The sequence below is a fragment of the Leptonotus elevatus genome, chromosome 6 (genome assembly GCF_054856555.1).
Source record: "Leptonotus elevatus isolate MCC_2025b chromosome 6, RoL_Lele_1.0, whole genome shotgun sequence".
NCBI lineage: Eukaryota > Metazoa > Chordata > Actinopteri > Syngnathiformes > Syngnathidae > Leptonotus > Leptonotus elevatus.
Genome location: NC_141244.1, coordinates 16504149 through 16523317, shown reverse-complemented (window position 1 = coordinate 16523317; position 19169 = coordinate 16504149). Strand labels below are relative to the sequence as shown.

The 19169-nt window shown below is 42.9% G+C and overlaps 2 protein-coding genes across 6 annotated transcripts; one reads left to right on the top strand and one right to left on the bottom strand.

The window, feature by feature from the left end:
- Positions 1-175: 175 nt before the first annotated feature.
- nacad (NAC alpha domain containing) lies at positions 176-11839 on the top strand. Its single transcript, XM_086077559.1, has 9 exons — positions 176-627; positions 4150-4439; positions 4511-9704; positions 10117-10205; positions 10397-10465; positions 10543-10689; positions 10776-10910; positions 10983-11105; positions 11675-11839. Exons 1-9 carry the CDS (start codon positions 537-539, stop codon positions 11687-11689), a joined length of 6153 nt encoding a protein of 2050 aa, XP_085933685.1. The 5' UTR covers positions 176-536; the 3' UTR covers positions 11690-11839.
- Positions 11840-12778: 939 nt separating this feature from the next.
- On the bottom strand, positions 12779-18207 carry LOC147172297 (Golgi-associated plant pathogenesis-related protein 1-like). 5 transcript variants are annotated; one of them, XM_086077565.1, is made up of 5 exons: positions 17663-18207; positions 17404-17559; positions 16105-16208; positions 15600-15697; positions 12779-13313 (listed from the first exon to the last, which is right to left on the bottom strand). In XM_086077565.1, the coding sequence occupies exons 1-5, from the start codon at positions 17689-17691 to the stop codon at positions 13116-13118; spliced, it is 585 nt and encodes a 194-aa protein (XP_085933691.1). In that variant the 5' UTR covers positions 17692-18207; the 3' UTR covers positions 12779-13115. The 5 variants fall into 5 exon arrangements, with proteins under 5 accessions (XP_085933691.1, XP_085933693.1, XP_085933692.1 ...); XM_086077567.1 differs by having other exon boundaries at positions 15620-15697; XM_086077566.1 differs by having other exon boundaries at positions 17877-18207.
- Positions 18208-19169: the final 962 nt, after the last annotated feature.

Sequence of the window (19169 nt, the reverse complement as noted above, 5' to 3'; positions counted from 1 at the left end):
GGCTCATTAGTGATGCAGAAGGAGTGCAATTAGATACATTCAGGTTAGCGTTAGGAGTTTCTCTTTCCTCGGTTTGTTTCGAATTCCGCTCAGCGATTGCCTTGTTTTTGCAGTATCTTCCTTCACAGTTGGGGGGCAGCACTGAGAGGCATACGTGAAATCTGCTGACATCACCTCCCAAGATCCAGTCACAGCTTGGCTGGGAGAGCAAAGGGAGGGAGGAGAGGAAGACTTGGGCATGAGACTGCGGATTCGACGTGCCTACAAACGCGCACATAGCACATGGGGGAGAGTTTGAGTTGCTCGTCTTAAGCGCACGCTAAAGCGGCATCGTTTGCCGCACAACAGAAGGAAACAAAACCTCCTCACTTATCCACAAACACGTGCTCTTGGGCAGATGCGAGTGCTGGGTCCCTAAGCACTCCGCTCCCTCCCCCATCCTTCCTCCATCGCCCCCCCCCTCCCCCTTGTTCACCTTGTCTGTTCTGGCTTTTATTGTTGCGTCAGAGGCAACGAGAGGCAGCCACGAGAGGAGCATGCCGGGGGAAAGCGCTCACAGATCCGTCCCCGTGAACGAGCATCCGGGGCAGGGAGAGGACGACACCGGGCTCCCTGGACCAGGACCAGGTAGGACCTCAGGGGGCGTATGGGACAGAAAAGGGGACATTGCTAAGACTGTGATAGCATATAAGAACAGGATGTTGACTATGTTAGTAAAAGCTCCTTCTGCAGCTCTTAGTCAGTAATATTTCAGTTACTGTTCAAACCCCCCCCCCCACTCTTATCCCCGTGACTTGCAAAAAATGGCACTGTCATCTATTTCTTGCTTCTCTGCCTCTTCCGCACCCATCCCCGCCCTAACCCTTACCTCGGCCCACTGCCTCATCCTCTGCTCCAATGCCTCCATGTCTACATGCGCACCCTCATCCATCCCTCATGCACTATGCAGTTTTGTCAACTGTCAGATGAGCGTACTAATGTGGCTCCGCCCTTCCTTTCCCGTCTGCCTTAATTAGCTGGACCATGACACAGCAGCATGGCAGAAATCACACATACGGTTCACACGACGACAACAGGATGTTAAAACTTTGTGATGTTATGGTTGGCATGGCAATGCTATAAAATGATTTGCAGTTGATGTTCTGTGTATTATGATAATGATAAAAATAACAACTCAAGAATACAATGTGAATGCTGAGAGGGTTGTGCTTTAGCCTTGCTGTCATGCCCATTAAATATAAAGACAATTCTTAGGAACTTTTCAACCTCCCAAAAATATTTTTCAGCTAGTTGAATGGCGCTGCCTGAGGGGGTCTGTTTTGCGTTTACTGGCGCTCATGGCAGAAGCTGCAAAACCACCAAAACGTTTTGTCTGGGGAGACAAAAATTATTTTTAAAAGGGAGGATACCAGAATGAAAGGACAGTCAAGGATCAACATTGGCCTGGCTTTCACTCGCTGGCGTGAGCTCAAAGACGATGCTATGGGCTGGTTCTTATTGGAAATGTGGTCTTCCTCCAGGCAAAACACTACCGCTTTTGTCCATATGGTGGCACCATAATCAGCGAAAACTGAAAGTTCCTTGGTGTTGCTTTAATGCAGTATTGCGCCAAAGTCTTTGGCCCTGGTTTGTTGTTTTAATGACATTTATAACTTCAGTCATTTTGATGTGTCACAATAGTAAATGGTAGAACCGATACAGTAAAGAGGCAAATAAATACAAAATGAACTCTTGCTTATTCACACAAATTCCATCTATTCACATTTTCCCTGTGGAACCTATCCTCAGCTATTCGATCAAAGCTGTTGGGCTCTTTCTGTAATGCCCTAAAAAGTCGGGGTTGAACGATGAAAGTCAAGTCGCAGTCAATTCATTGAAGACATCAGTATTTTATTTATTTATTTATTTTAGCACAGTACAGCAGTCACAAAACTTTCTCCTGCGCCAATGACCGGTCTAACTATAACGAGCCAAATGTTCTCTGTAAATTGACTCATTGGAAAACAAGATGCTGAAAACATTTAATTAGTAGCCTTCATAATGTAGGAAGGAAGTATCTCACTCGTATGTCACAAACACTGACGAAAAACCATCGTTCGCTACGTTCGCAAACACTCCAACTCCATGCCTTCGCCACTCAAGAGTAATAAAGTCAACTAACCATTTTAAGACCTACAAGAACGTATTGGTGTAGCGCTATTAAGAGAAATAAAACATGTCCGAAAATGTATGCAATCGTAGATTAATTTCTGTTCGTTCTTACAAAATTTTAAGTCTCCAATACTAATAATAATGACTTGCTTAATACTGATGAATGACTGATTAAACTATTGATTATTTTTATGACTGAGGTATATAGCCTACCTGTTTAATTAAATGAGAGGATGACATAGTCTGACGGGATAATTTTCCTGAGATGAGAAAACTATGCTAGTCAGTTATCCAGGTCTCTTAGATATCATCGGAGGGATTCGACCTCTATCATGAAAAAACAAAACACAGTTTTAAGCTCAATGGAATTGTGTATTACAAGTGCTTAATTGTGCATGCGCACACAGCAAACAAAGCATCAGACCGTTAAGGAGTGAAAGTCAGTGATTGTTTTTTCCCCCCCCCTTCGTCGTCGACGCTCGAGCTGAGCTGAGCTGACTCCCCTCAGGCCTGTCGAGGAGGCGCTGCAGCCTCACTGATTCTGCTCCACTTACTGTTTCAGTGCCTTCCCCCAAAGGAGCAGCGCATATCTATTTAAGAAACTGCTGCTCAGATATGATAGCTAGCATTTCGGCAACACCGGCATGGTTAGCATTCATTTGTAGTTAGCCTGCGCTGTGTTGACTGAGTTGTGATCATGCCTAGCAGGGTATCGCTCTCATTTGTGCCAACTCTCCAAGGCATGACTCAGCTAGCGCACAAGCACACTTCGGAGCTTATTGTTGGGGTGGAGATCAAGCAGAGATGCTAAGTGCTGATGCTTGCACCCAACACAGCCATGAGCAGTGCTCAGGAAGCAGGGCGACAATGATAACTGGCAGGGTGACGTGTGTGTGTGGGTGTGGGTGTGTGTGTGTGTGTGTGTGTGTGTGTGTGTGTGTGTGTGTGTGTGTGTGTGTGTGTGTGTGTGTGTGTGTGTGTGTGTCGGTGGCTGGCACAGAGCTGTGCCACTTGTGTGTCAAAATAGCCAATCTGCATGCGGATTGAGGTCAGGGTGGCAACGGCCTAGTTAAAATGAAGCCTCTGTTCTCTCTGTGTTATAGAGATGGATGTAAAGCTGAATTCATGTCGTCGAATGTATTACTCTGTTAAATCAATCAATAAACACTACAATACAACAGGGTTCGCCAATTCCGTTCCTCGAGCTCCGGAGCCTTGCAGGTTTTAGATGTTTCCGCCTACTAACACACCTGATACTAAAGATCAGGATCGTTATCAGGCATGTTGATGAGCTGATTAGGTGAATCAAGTGTGCTAGTGGGCGGTAACATGTAAAACCTGCAGGAGTCCGGACCTCGAGGACCGGAATTGGTGAACCCTGCAATACAATTTTGTTGTCCAGATCCATGTTTCATTTACCAAGAGTCAGGGATGGACACAAGTCTCTAAGGTCAAGTCCAAGTCAAGTCTCAAGCCTCTGACCCACAAGTCCAAGACAAGTCCAAGTCTTTAGGATCCCATTTTTTATGAAGTCATATTTAAGTTAAAACCTAGGTTGAATTCAAATGATTAATTAAATAAGAAATAATTTTCGTTATAATTAAAGCCAAAACATTGGACGTTGCTTGGGCGTACTGAAAGGTAGGGAGAGAGAGAGGGACAACTTACACGCACACACAGACATAGACATTTGGAGTAAGGACAGAAAATGAAAGCAAGCCACACCCATAGAGACTCGCAATATTATTCCCAAATAAGTCCCAAAAGAAGTCCAAGTCAAGTCTTGGGTATTTAGTGAGCGTGTCGAGTTGCAAGTCTAAAAATAAAAAGGACTTAAGTCTCTCACGAGTCCGAGTGGCGAACCTCCATCTCTGCTAAGAGTTTAACAATTGACTCATCAGTTTAAAAAAAATCAAATCTTCTTTCTACAAAGATTTTTCTTGGAGTGGAGAGATGTGTTGATAGCCTTTAACTGTGTAAAATAAATTTGTCTTCCAGGCAAAAGCAGTCGACATCCGTCCACAGCGTCTACACCGAGTGAGAGTGGCTCTTCCCCTTCTGACAGTGGTTCGAGCCCGTCTCCCAGCACTCCTCAGAAACTACTACCGTCACACACGTCCCCATTTGGACCCAGACTATTTCACGCAACATCTAACTCTACCGGGCCTCCAAGACCTCAACCTGAAGGATCTGACCATCGGCACAACAACCTACCGAGATTGTCCGGAAAGTTAGGTGGTCATGGACCTTGTGGCCGGCTTGTCCCTGTCAAAATGGAGAGAATCAAAGTCTGTGTTAGGCTTGTAAGATATATCTTTCTGTACGTGCAGGACATTAAAATGTGCTTTTTTGCCATCAGGTCCTGACTGGTTCCGAGGTGGAGAGTGATTATCCAGAGCTACAGACCATGGACGCAAGGGTGGTGATGGGCCAGGAGACACTCCTTAAACCGTCAGAGATCTTAAAAGGGATGCGCTCGCATGGACACTGTGGTCAGGCCAGCCCATCATCAGCTATTCAGCTATTTGATGAAGCTCAGACAAAAGCAAACAAGACCCAAACGGAAGCGCGCAATGAAGAGTGCAAAATGAAAAACCCGGACAAAGAAGATAAACAAACAGAGCATGCTCCACCCTCAACCATACGCTTTTCCCCTGTGAACAGTCTTCCATTACCTTCCTCTTCAACCGCCTCGTCTCTGGAACCTGTCACAAATGATGACAATTTGATGGCAAATGAAGAGAGTCAAAGCCTTGCTAACGTTGAAGTGCCTTCCCAGTCTGTCCACGAGCAGGCCTGTCCAGTGACTCTGTCCTTTTCTGAGCCAACTTACTCTGTAGACCCACTCCGAGTGGGCGTGCCCTCATCCCTCGACCCGGACCTGTATTACACTGCCCCTTCCACTCCAATCAAGATGGCGTCACGCTCCTCACATCTTAAACATCATTCATATCCAGGCTCTCCCGCTTTCTCCCCCTCACCAGGCTTACCCTCAGACAGTGACGACCTCTGCTCCCCTGTGACCTCCCCCTCTGGCTCTTATATGACAGCTGAGGGAGGCAGCTGGACCTCCTCCTATGCATCATCCACCTCTCCCTCCACTTCTCCCAACCTGATGCTCGCCGAAGACACACAGGAGGCTCGTGCTTGCTTTGTTGGCTCCTTGTCTGAGATTGGAGATGAAGTTGGTGAGGACAAGGTGCGAACAAGTCCAGAGCGTGAGGGGGAGAGGGTAGGGGAATATCCACACTCTTCTGAGGATATCGTTAATCCCCGACTTGGGATGACAACTACGATACTTGAAGAAGAAGAGGCTCAAAATGATGAAGATGAGACTACGATTCCTCGAGAAAGTTGTCGTCCTAGTTGGGTGACTGCGCGTACACCTCCACCAAGGAGCAGTAGCAGCCACACCAGTGACTCCCAGGAGGATGGTGGTGTGTCTGAGGGCTCCCTTTGTCCCCAAGAGGAGGCTAGTGCAGGGATGGAGGAGCAATTAAGACCTATGCATTCAGTTCTTAACCTGCAACTGGACCCATGTCTAGCTGCGGTAGATTACGGACACAAAGCGGATCAGCCAGAGAAAACGTCCACAACTGTCACTCCTGATATGACCTCATCTAACCCAAGTCCTGACTCACCTGCCGTTCACCTGGATTCTTTCTGTCCTGGACCCTTTGGTAGCTTTGGCCCCAGTTCTTTTATGTTCCCTCAGGCAGCTTGTTCTGAGGATATACCAGAAGAAGAAAGGATGATCCCTGTCTCTCTCATTCCATTTCCTCCACACACTAGCCTTATTTTCAAAGCCGATTCCTTTGAAATCACTCTCTTTCCCACAGAAGATGACAATGAAACAGTGACGGACAGGAATGAAGGCAAGGACGTCGATGCGTACGCAGCCGGAGAGGAGGAAGCAGATGTTGAAGATGGCGATGAAGAAGATGACGATGACTTTGCGAATGATGATGCCAATGGTAATAAAATTGTGGAAGATGGTGATAAAGTTGAGGATTATGATGACGGCACTGACAACAGCGGCGAGGCAGTTGAGGAAGCCAATGTGGAGGTCAAAGTGGTTGAGGAGGAAGAAGATGAAGAGGAGCAAGATGATGAAGAGGGGGAGTACATCAAAAAAGTAGTGGAGGGTGCTATCGACGAGGACAGCTCAGCCTCCTTCCTTCATACACTCTCGGAGACATCTATAAATGACGGACTGGATGACCTCTTCTGTTTCCAAGATGATACAGATGACTCATTAGATTCTGTTTCGTATAACGGAGAGGAAGATGAACGCCTCTACAGCACTGAGAGGCACGCACAGTCATTAGAGCCAACACTTGATTCTACAGAAATGCAATCGGAATCAGAACAGGGACCTGCCACTTCAATTGGTCAAACGGAATCTTTCCACACACAGCAAAGTCCATGTATGATAGTGGATCACCCTAAAACGACTTGTCTTTCTGCAGACATGTCGGCCGAGTCCAATGAAATGGATCGCAAGCCTGCAGAAGCGTTAGAATGTTCCAGTCCATTAGACAAAGCAAAAGCTGCACAAATGGATGAGATCTCGGCAAAACAATGTACAGCTTCCCATCAAAGCGAGTTTTCTTGCAAAGCCAATGGCAATGCGACTGAGATGATAGGAGATCTTAGTTCTCTAGAGGAATCTAAACACAGCCCTTGTGATGGTTCTCACAACAACCCCGCCCAATCCTCCCCTCCCGTTTCTTTGGGGAGACTAGAGACTACAGACCCTGGTAGTCCAGTTCTTCTAAAGGAATCAGGAGATGAGGATGACGTGAATGATGTTAGTTTGAAGCAGCCCAATGAAGGCGTAGAAGAAGATCCCACTCCAGAAAGGGATTCTTATAAACTGCTGATTAAACATAGTCGTTATCAGTCGGGAAGCCACGTAGCTGCAGGAGCAAGTCGAATTTTATCATCGCAGTGGTCCTCCAACAGATCTGATAAACCTGAGAGAGAAGACTGGAACAAGAAGAATGAAAACAGCAGAGTAGAGGTTAGAAGTGTGGACTGTAGAGCTACTGATTTAGGTCCCTTGAGTTTGGGTATGACCACTGCTACTAATGACTTGAACAAAGGTGTCATTCCTCTCTCCTATCCTAAAGACCCCAGTCCCAACCCCAGTAATATCCCAATCTCTACCTCTCCAGAGGTTATTTTAGGCCTTGCAGACAATCTGACCATGACTCCTGAACATTGTCCTGGCGACTCCGGTCAGGAGAACTTGAGCACTGACGAGAGGGTACTTGGAGCGTCAGGATCCCCTCACTCTCCTCTAGCCATCTCACCCAAAAGGGAAAACTCAGAAACAGACACAAGAAGGGAAATTGATCCTGAACCCAGGATTTGGTGTGATGGCAAGACTGAATTACATTCAGGATCAGTATCTGAATATGGAGTATGGGGAGCAGGAGAGTCTCTTTCCTTGTCACTGGGGAAGAAGTATGAGTTAGAGGCGGAGAGCGTACTCATGTGTGACACACGAGGCCAAAGGACAGAGACTACTGTGATTCCGAACATGAGTAGTGAAGCATACCAAAAATATGACAATGCTTTTGGTTATGTTCTGCAGATGAAAGATAACAACAGAATGGATGAAAAGAGGCATCAGACAAAAGAAAACGAACAGAGAGGAGAGGGGACTTCTGTGTCCAACTTGGTTTGTTGGAAGTCAATTGAGGAGATCTCAGAGGCAGGAGGGGGAGAAAGAAGATTCCTTAATGATGATGTCAGCAATTTAAATCATAACAACGATGGAGATAACACAGACACACAAATACAAGTAATATGGATGGATTCCAACAATAATAATGACTCTGCCTTTGATTCACTGGAAATAGCAATGCGCGACGGACTGAATGCTCTGTCTGAGGAAGTGAAACCCAAGTTCGAGAGTGTTAAGGTCAGAGAATCCGTTTCTAATATTCCACTTGAAGAGATGCCATTAAGTCTTTCTGCCGCAACGCCCAATGATGAACAAGAACCAGCAAGCGCTTCTGTAACCCAAACAACACACATGACACAGACACCATCCTCAAAAGAAGGCCACTGTACTTTGCAATTAAAAAACACCAGCATGGGCAAATCTGCATTAAGCCAACATCTCAAAAGCAAACCAGGAAGTGGTCTCGGCGATCAGACAATCACCCCAGATAATAACATAGCACTTACTTTACTGGATGGATCCTTTGGTTCCTTTAATCCTAGATGTAAATCGAATGCATCTGTACCAATTCGAGGTGCAAATAATGGTTTGCAATCAGAATCAGATGAGATGCTGGCGGAGCCTGAAACTGGAGGCCGGAAAAAAAGTGATGCCAGTCCTTCGTCTGACAGGCTTGCTGATGAACCAAAGACTAAAGATGCCTTTAAGGGACAGCAGTGTGTACGTTTGAACTCAGGAATGGGTGAGGAAGAAAATACTAAGAAATTAAAAAAGAGATGCTCAAAGAATGATAAACAGAATAAGGTAACCCCCTCTTCCCCACAGCCTGCTCTGCCAGGTTTGGCACATGACACTGCTCTTTGCACAGAGAACGCTGGCGCTACTAAGAAAGGGCGAAGACGGAAACACAGGGCCTTTAAGGTGACCACAAATTTGGACTCCAGTCCTGATGAAAAGAAACCTCTTGCTCCCAAACCGACTCCAAAAGATGGAAGCTCAATTGCAGTTGGCGGTCTTCCAATACCGAATAAAGGCAAAAAATCAAACAATAAAACGTCATCGGTCGAGTGTCAGCAGAAGAAAGACAAGTCTGGATCACAGATTCAAGTTGAAAAGTGTCAAAATAACTTGAGTCGCGACATGGGCAGGCCTGCTCGAGTGAACCTCAATGCTACAGTGGAAACAAACCAAGAATCACACCAGGAACGAGACGGGCTTGACAATAGAGCAGAAATACTTGACAATAGGCAGGAAGTGCTTGATAACAGACCACTGTCAAACAGCGAGAGAAGAACCCGGGTTGATGTTAATGACAACAACGTCGACGATGATCAGAACTCACCATCGCCATCCACTCCATTTCCTTCGTCTGCCTCTCCCGTGACCCTTTCCTCACCTATCCCTCGAGCTTCAACAGAGCCCCGATGTGACCTTCCCACACCTGTGCAAGAATCCCAACCTGCGCTTCCAGTCCCACAACTCCCTCCCCTAGCCACAACCTATACATCCGACCCAAGTGTTGCTTTACCGTCGCCATCTTTTGGGGTGTCCAAGCCAACCCAAGAGTCATCTTCCATTCCTTCACCCCGTACCACCAAACAAGGCTGCGCAAAGAACACGGCCAAAGGTTCCACTCTCGTCGAGAGAGGAACGGACAGTGAGGAGGATTGTGGACTCCCTCGATGTGTTCAAGGGTCTGTTCTCAAAGAAGCAGCGGGAAACAGAAGTGGATCCATGGAGCGAACAGCTGCATCTGATCAAAAGGAAAGCCATCCTTTCTCTTCTCGTCAGCTTACCGACAAAGAGGCAGGCTATTCAGTCAACCGCAACCACGCAACTTCTGAAGACTTCAAAAACAGTTGTGAGTACTTAGATCCCCATTTCATTTCATTGCGCCATTATATTGCTCATTCTATTTGTAGTGTTACTTATGCTATACATTACAAAAGTCTCTTAAGAGCCTAAGGTACGACATTAAGTTTTCTTTATTGCTGCCAATGACACACTCTATGGTCCTTTTAACGGTACCTCTGCCGAGATTATGTTTAAATCAGCCAGTTTTGATACATCAATCTAGATTCTTTTTGTGATGGGTTAGTACCCTTTGGTCGATGTTTAGAAAATGTATTCCTAGCTCTTAATATTTTAGAATTTGAATAAATTACCCCTATAATGTCACCTAACTTCTGAGTTTCACTTAGGACTACTACAATAACAAAAATCAAAAGACACCTAATTTACTATTCATTTGTTTTGTGTGTGTTCTCACCTAGGTTCTCTAGTGGCCTCCTGTAATGAGTCTGAGAGTGACGGATCGGTTCTCGAGCTGGAGGAGGAGCCAGTGAGACCTTCTCAACCACAAGTGAGTCTATTGATTCTACTGTGCAAATAGGTATTCATTTACTACTGTTTTTTATTACTATAACATGCCCCACTTACTTTTAAGCTAATTAATTAGCTTGAGTAGTTTTAAGCTATCCTACAAAAGGGTTTGCTGTTTTTGGTGCCATGCTTCTTAAAATAGTCTCCAATAACGTTTGGCTTCCCCTGCAGTCCTTCTCCTCCGCAGACGAAGGCCCAAACAGACCGAAACAGAGCCGCAGTGAGAAGAAGGCCCGCAAGGTGAGACTTGCAATGCTAACTTGAATCATTTTGATGCCCAGTATATCATGAAATTTCTTCCGCTGTTTTGTGTGCAGGCCATGTCTAAACTAGGTCTAAAGCCGGTCCATGGCGTGACCAGAATAACCATAAGAAAGTCCAAGAGTATCCTGTTTGTCATTAGCCGACCAGATGTTTTTAAAAGCCCCGCGTCTGACATTTATATTGTATTTGGGGAGGCAAAGGTAAGTCTCTTATTTGTTTTAAATCTCTGGTGCTTGTTTCCAATGATTGCATCATTTCTGATTCCTCTCCTCCCTCTCCCTCCCAGATTGAGGATCTTTCTCAACAGGCTCACAAAGCTGCTGCAGAGAAATTCAAGGTGCCTGTGACCTCCACTCCCTTGGCGCCCCCTGTCCCACCCAGCCTGAGCATCAAGGAGGAGAGTGAAGAGGAGGAAGAGGAGGTAGACTCACTGATATGGGACACAGCTTAAGACACCTTGAACCCGTTTACTATCCCAATGCTGTCTTTTCAGGTGGACGACGGCGGTCTGGAGCAGCGGGACATCGAGCTGGTGATGGCTCAGGCCAACGTGTCTCGAGCCAAGGCCGTGCGTGCGCTGAAACACAACAAGAATGACATAGTGAACGCTATCATGGTGAGGACGGCAGCTGGCAAATAAATTAATGAGTCATGGAAAGAGCGGGAGGTTATGTAGCGGGGAAACAATAAAGGTCAATGACAAGTTGAATTTTCCTCACAAACGCTTCAGTCCTAAGCTTCTCACCACTTGATGGCAGTATAAGATCAACACCCTGAGCAGTACACTGTAGCAATTTTGCACACCTTAGATGTGAGATGTCATTTGTGTAGTACCAAGACTGACCTGTGGGAGGCAGCATTGTGACACAGGGCATCCACATTGATAGTAAGTACAAAAAAGAACGAGAAGTAGCTAAGTTGACTATTAGCATGTCTGCTAAACTACATTGCCCTAACAAACTCTTCTCCTTGCATTTTTATTGTGGCGAATGACTTGTAAGCTCCACTATTTATGTCTGGCAACAGTGTGAACTTCATGTCGCTTTCTAATTGGCTACCGTTTGGTTTTTGGATGAATATATATTTTATTTTTTAAGCAAGTAATGCAGGATAAGTTTTAAAAAAACATGAAGGTTAATTCCAGTTTAGCATGTTACATGTTTCTGTCCTCCCTCTTTTTTCCAGGAGCTGACCATGTGAATGGCGTAGCTGGTTTGAAGCTTGACCTCCTTCTCCTCCTTGTCCTCCCCCCCCCCCCTCCACCCAAAGCCTAAACACCACTCTGTATCGCTGCTACTGTATGTTGCATCTCCAATACCTGCTGAATGAATAAAGTCCATTAGGATGCAAGCTTTGCTAGAAGGACTGCAATGATTTTAGTTTGTGGGCCAGTGAACATAAAACACCTTTTGGTTGTCATTACATCGACCTTAATAAATGCCTCAATACCTTTTTTTTGCCTAGCCCCCAAAATCAGCACATTATGCATAAGAACTTTAATACAAAAAACCTGTAACAATAAAATACATTGTGCAAAAGTGCAAATTAAACTTTCTTTATTACTGGTAAGCTTATTCAACTTTACGAAAAACTCAACTGACAATTCACTAATATGTAACATTTGTCCTTTAAAGGCCAACATACTTAAAAAAAAAGTGCATTAGCTGGTGTTTGACAACATTTTTTATTTCAATCTACATGGTGGAGTGATTCACTGATTTGTGTCAACATTAACGCCAAGCAGATGGGAGGGAACAATACAAGCACTTTTGCAATGCATTATGGGGAATTTGTTGCATCCTACTGAAGTAGATTTCACTTTTTCTGCTTCTAATACATTGGAGACAGTAGTGAAGGGCATTATAAATAGATTTTGAGCACCCCTACATTTGATAATCCAAATTACTACCATTGCAATATCAATGGCTTATGTATAGTAGTTGTTCTCATCTATTTATTTTTCACCAAATACCAAATTATTTAGACAACACAACTCACAACAATTTGTATTTGAAGAGAAAACAACCTGCAAAAATATTTCTCTAATACAAGTTTATTTAGGTTACTTTTGTGTCTGCCTTGTTTATCCTGGAACTACTGTATATTAGAAACATGTAAACATACAGACAGTACATATCACAATGTAAAATTCATTAAATGTGTCAGGTCAATTGTAAAAAAATAAATACAAATAAAAATGTAGCTATGACGTTAATAAGATGAGGTTGACATATTTTTTTAAGTGTAAATTTATACAGCACAAAATCAACAACATGGGGGCAAAGCCAACAGTGTTTATGGCTATGTTTAATTCAGATTACAATAAATGACTTTTTTCCTTAATTATTTAAAACATACAATTGAAACACACACAAAAATTCTCAGTTAAGTGCAAAAATGTTAAAGTAGAAAATATAATGAATCAATTACTTCATATTGGAAGCAAAAATGTAAACATAATGTACTTTGCTTGTAACTATTTGCATACAAATACAGACCACCTTGAGTCCCTGTGTGTTAGTAAACAATAGTACGTCTTTTCTCTTTAAACACTGTACCGTTTAGAAGTCCAATGCAGGATGGCAGAACAATTCTCCACAAGGCAATAAGTGGCGCTCCCCTGAGTTTAAGTCAAGTCACCGGCATTTTTAGGAGGGGGAGCCTGGAGTTTTAGCAGGGAGGATGTTGTTCTCAAAGTGTCCTTGGTTGGTGATATTCCCAGCTGGAGAGTATCGAGCCACCACGAAGGACGAACCATCTGATGCGATGGCCTTGCCGACACCCAGCCTCGTGCTGTTCTTCCACACCATTGCTGTGAAATGGCCTATGGGCGGAACAGAATTTTTTATATTCATCACCTTTTCTTCTTCAAGTAAACATGATAAAAAATCAATCAAATGGCATTCAAGTTATGCTACACAATTTAACATTTAAATGCCACCTTAAATCAGCAAAAAATTACCTATAACCTGTACAACTCAATAATTTTTTTCCTTTTTGTTAGTGTTCTTATGCAGATGGCGTACAAAGTTTATTTTTCAAATATTCTGCGAGCTAATTAAAAAAAAAAAGAGCCACGAATGGCCTCCAGGCAGGATTTTGGACACCACTGATGATCGCCGATGGCAATGTTGATCATCCTGTGCTTATTAAAAATTCACTTCACAGCCTAACATAGTTAAGCATAATATCTAAAAAAAAATAATACCTAGCTTCAAAATGTAACAATATCACAATCAGATTCACACCTATGGACAATTTAGAGTCTTCAATTGATCTAACATGAATGTTTTCGGTAATGTCCACCAACAAGATTATCAGCTATGGAGTCACTACTGCACACATCTTGAAGCAAATGCAAGCCTGGCCGCTTTTACTACTGGGCAGCGGCAAGCAGATGGCGCAATTGAGCCATGATTGCTGCCTAAAAGTGACACTCCAGATTTGGCATTCAACTAGAATTTTCTGGAAACAACTCAATGAGCATCGAAATAAATGGGCAACTCTTCAAAAGTGTGTTTTACTTTCTTGTGACGTCATTACGTTGAGGAAACGTAGAGCAAGAGCCATGGCACTGGACCAAAATACAGTGCATAAATGGGTAGTTCATTATTTATGTATTTATTTTTAATCACTGCAGTTGAACCTGCTTATTTTTTTACATTTGAATTCAGAATGATAAATTATCACATCAATATGCCTGCATATCATTTTAGGCTTCCTTTGAAGGAAATGACTGACTGTCACAAGATCGTTTTCATACAATATGTTGACATACCAGAAGTGAATGAACCAAACATCCTCTTTTTTCTCTTTTTTTTTTTTAATTTGTTTTTATTATAGCTGACTGTGCATTTAAATGTAGGGGAGATTAACTCAGAGCCTAAGATTCTGCTTCATCCCTGTTTAAACATGTTTTACTTGAATATAACTTATCAAAATGAAGACATGATTTTAAGTACAATAAATGAACATCAGAATTAACACTCAATAAGATTTTTTTCTCCAAATGGTTCAAGATGGTTTTCTGAACAGCAAGTTTGGTATCAAAGCTGCTGTCGAAGGAAGGACCACATAAAAAGTTGAGTTGAACTCTAAAACAAATGGAAGCTCTTCTAAATATTTACATACACAAGAATGCTAACATTGGTCTCTCTGTAATTTTTTTCCCCCTCATTAGTTGAACATGAAGCAGCATGTGGCGCTACAAGGAGTGTGCAATCAACTGCAGTCGCCTTCTGCAAAGGGATGTCTCCAAAGACTGGAAGTGACACGAAGACCAGGGATGTGATTTGCCATCAGTTGACCCATGGCGGGTGTCCGAGTCAGACGCTCGCATTCTGATTGCGGCGTGACATCAGCATCACAACAACAACATCATCATCATCATCATGCATGCCGCGGCTAATGGACGAGGGATTTATAGGCCAAATGGAAAGGTCACAAATAATCGAGTCGGATAAGACTGGGGAGGAATATGAAAAATGCACATTTTAATGTCAGTACATCTAATTTATCCCACAAATAATATTATTCAGTTGAGCATAAACATCACATTTATATTTGGAGTTGATTTTGTCAAAATGTCAGCAATGGCTCAATTAAGGTTGGGAAATCCCGCTAACAACCAACAAATAAGTCTCATTAAAGCAACACTAAGGAACTTTCAGTTTACGTTGATTACGGCGGCGCCATATAGACAAAAGTGCTAATGTTATGCCTGAAGGAAGACCACATTTCCCATGAAGACAAGCACATTGTGTTCAGCTTGCTCCAGTGAGTGAAAAGGCCAATGTTGATCTTTGACTGTCCTTTTATTCAAGTAGCTTTCCTTTTTTTTTTTCATCAGACAAAACTTTTCAGTTGTTTTGCAGCTTCTGCCAGGAAAGCAGTAATTGTGCGTCGACATTCAAATTGACTTCCATCTTTGTAACAAATCGGGAAAGGAGGAAGCGACGTATGCCATAAGTCAGCACATTTGTCGTTTTTTTGTGTGGCAGTGTTCCTACCATCCTCCTCAAAGTTGCTTAGTGCCAGCAAAAATGATGAAAATATTTTTATTATGGTTGAAAAGTTCCTTAGTGCTACTTTAACCAATGAACCTACTAACCATGAAATGACCATTCTCACCAGTGCCAGAGGAGAATCCAGGAGAGCTGAAGTTGTACTGTTTCACTTCATTGTACCAGCGGTCGGCCACATCCTTTCCTGCACGCAGAGTAACCTCAATTTAGGCGCCGTCAAATCACTCTTCTGTCACACACCATAATCACAATGACAGCATTGTCACAGAATCCTTTTTGATCAGCACAAATCCCTACGGGCTACATTTTTATTTACAATGCTGCACTTTTGGTCACCCCGTGCGGCTCCATTCGAGATGCTTTATGACTCACAGCGACGCATTTTTCAGCACTGAATCATGCCTTCTGAGCTCTAAAATGGAAGAGAATAAAAAGGATCCACGCTTCTCAAGAGAAGAATGTGCCTTTGCGCTTTACTTCATGCTAAACAGTTGCGACCAACCAGCCACTGACAGTAAATATTAGATGGGTGCTCCTCGATCAGAGAACGTTTTGTCCCATGATTATTGTGATAGCTCATCATTGATGTACCTGTTTGGTCATAGGACGCCCATGCCAGGTTCTCTCCACAGCTTCCCTTACTGGACTCCTCGCTGTGTTTTAGGATGCGCGTGTTCGCCAAACTCTCAGCATAACTTTAAGGAGACAATGACATTCATTAATACACCTTGAATCATGAATTTAAAAATAAATATCAAGACAAGCAAACTAACATGGATAATATGACACTTAATAAGGGAGTAAAAGTGATAACATAGCAGATAAGCTTCTTAGCATGCTAATATCTTAGTACTCCAATTTTGATTTTGTCCCCTTATCTACAACATACAATAATGTAACATCATTAAAAACAAAACTGAAATCTGCTGTATACTAAATCTAAACAATTGGCTTTGATGTAGGCCTAAGCAAAAAATAAAAGTAAAACACGCACACCAGATGATAATTTGATAGCCCTTGTTAGCTCGCCACCTTAGCTACTTACTTACTACCCACTAGTTAGCTTCTGCTAATTGAGTTAGCATCTAAAGTGCATTAAAGCTGTAAATTGACCTTTCACAAATACAAAACTGCTGTATTAAAGCTAAACATTTGGTTTTGTTGTGAACAAAAAACACATCAATGAGAATGTGATAGCTTGTTAGCCAGTAGCCACTGGTTAACCTCTTCTAATTGAGTTAGCATTTAAAGGGCATTTTAGTTGCAAATTGACTTTTCACTCACGAGTTGGTAATATAAATGTTTGGTTGTTGTTGTTTAAACAAAATCTAGTAACACTGTATATCAGGCTAAAGAAGACGTATAGAATGTTTTGTTTACGTTTTTAAATGTATCACAAAAGAGTGACAGAAGCATATGTATTGAGTTCAGGTCCATATAAATGAAAAAACAAACAAACATTAACCTTATATGTTGAAAGTAGTGGCATTTCAAGTATGTTTACTGTCAATATCTGAGCCTTCATCTTTTCGCATGTATTGATCTGTTTGATATTCATTACATCCTGTTCTTCCAACGTGTTATTCTGCAACATTGACTTAATTTTGTGTTGAGCATGACAATCTTCCATATTGGTGTCCTATAATTAAAGTTTATTTATGTTCTTTCCAAGTGTCGCTTTCAGAATACCACACGCCCGAGGACATTAAATGACTCTTATGCAAGATGTGATTGTTTTGGCACAAAAATAAAAACACACATGAACCAACCATCTGCTTTGTTTTTGAACTTGCGACACAAACTTGTATTGCACTTGTCGATGTGGTCCAAACGAATTTGACAGTTTTCCGTTCTGTGTGAGCACGAGTACATATTTGTGCGCGTACCCACCGGGCAGCCTCTTTGCTCAGATTGCTGCTCAGTTTGAGTGCTGGAGCCTGGTGCTTCTTCCTGTACTCGTTATGGCACTGCAGCACCTCCTCTGCAAATTGCTTTGAGGCTGAGAGACATATCAAGGAGAGGCAGCGGGGAATGTCAGACATCAGCCTGGCAAAAAGGAAACACGACTATTGAACACCGAGTTCAATAAAATTTATTGCAGAATCCATACTGCTCGAGTGTGGTCGTTTAGAGGCCAGACAGAGATTACCAGTGATTGTCGCCCAAGTGCGGTGCCATCACTCACTGCTCTTTTCTCCACTCCTCCAACACAATGGGCACATTCATACAGTAATGCACAGCCACACAAATGTCAGTGTTGCCTCACAGCCAGCATGGAATACAATAAAAGCAACTCGATTCAAAAAAAGGAAACAAGTCATTTGATTTACATCGTGTGCAGTTTGGCCAGGCTTGGTACTTACCTGACTTCCCCATAGTGAAGACACAGGAAATTTTCTGTCAGACCACTAACGTGCTTCCTACTGATGAAAAAGTCCTCTATTCTTTTGTGCTGCTGCCTTGTTGCTCGCTCTTGCAGCTGTTTCTAATGCAAATACTCCAAACCAGCTGCTAATGCCTCATGTTTCAACGTAGCCAACCTTCCAGTCTGATGTCAGTCCTCCTCGAATTATGCTGGTATGCAAATTGCCCCCTGGGCTGTTTATCTACTTGAAACACCTTACTGCATATCTTGAGTAACTTGAGTAACACGTGACTGGCAAGTTACATCTGCCCCGAGTGTGCCTTCCTGACCCAAGAGGACACACCCTCTGGCTGTCTTTTCATTGATTGAAGAGCTATGACACTACATGACATCATCACGAGGAGACATATGCCCATATAAGGCTCTAAGTTTTTGAGCGGTCACTATCATCTGTTGTGTTTAATCCAGGGTATGCAGTAGTTATTTATAACAGTTTTTCCAAAGTGTTGTATATTGTAGGTCCTTTTTTTGTTGGAAAATGCCAGAAATGGAAATGAGATCACTTTGGGTACACAGTTTGAAAGATTTTCTTAAGTAGGTGAAGAAGCTTTTAAGACACCCCTGGCGGACACAGAAATGAAATTAAATATCACTTTTTCAGTTTGTTGTTCACATTTTCTTTTTTCTTTTTTTTAAGTTGGTAAAAACTAAACTTCTCGAGGCCCAGGAAACCAACCACACATCTGGGGCCCTTGCCAGATACAGAAATGGCAAAAAACAAAAAAAACTCAACTAAACAAAAAATAAGTTTCTACATAGCAATTTAAATCCAGGAGTGCCGGAAGCACACTAGACAAACCAGATGGAAAACACAAATAGCAAAAAAATGGCACTTTTCCCAGGTTCAATTTTGGGCTATTTTGTCATTTGTTGCAAAATTGCAAATTTTTCAAGTTGCTGTTGATGCCACTTTTTCGGTTCTGGAGTGCTGGGAAACCTTCCACAATTGCACCAGGGGCCTGGACAGACACAGAACTGGCACAAAAAAAAAAGCACTTCTCCTGACCGCAGCCATTTCATCAATCACTACATGTTCACGATGCTGCTGAATCCATGTTTAGGTCCAGGGCTGTTGAGAAAACGGCATGAGACACAGCAATAGCACCCCAAAAAAAGGTCACAATGTCACCAAGAGGAGGATCTTAAGTTTAGGAGTCAAACAGACTGACAGATTGAAATTTACACCAGCTACTGTGTGTATCTCTGCAGAGGCTCTCAGAGAGAGGGGAAA

What these genes read in the sequence shown, in the direction of transcription:
- nacad (XM_086077559.1), top strand. Translation starts at nt 537, where the DNA reads ATGCCGGGGGAAAGCGCTCACAGATCCGTCCCCGTGAACGAGCATCCG. An exon ending in TCAAAATGGAGAGAATCAAA is followed by an intron (nt 4,440 to 4,510) that starts GTCTGTGTTAGG and finishes TTTTGCCATCAG; the next exon opens with GTCCTGACTGGTTCCGAGGT. An exon ending in TGAGACCTTCTCAACCACAA is followed by an intron (nt 10,206 to 10,396) that starts GTGAGTCTATTG and finishes CTTCCCCTGCAG; the next exon opens with TCCTTCTCCTCCGCAGACGA.
- LOC147172297 (XM_086077565.1), bottom strand. Translation starts at nt 17,691, where the DNA reads ATGGCACCGCACTTGGGCGACAATCACTG. An exon ending in CACTTGGGCGACAATCACTG is followed by an intron (nt 17,560 to 17,662) that starts GTAATCTCTGTC and finishes CCTTTTTGCCAG; the next exon opens with GCTGATGTCTGACATTCCCC. An exon ending in GGCGTCCTATGACCAAACAG is followed by an intron (nt 15,698 to 16,104) that starts GTACATCAATGA and finishes CTCTGCGTGCAG; the next exon opens with GAAAGGATGTGGCCGACCGC.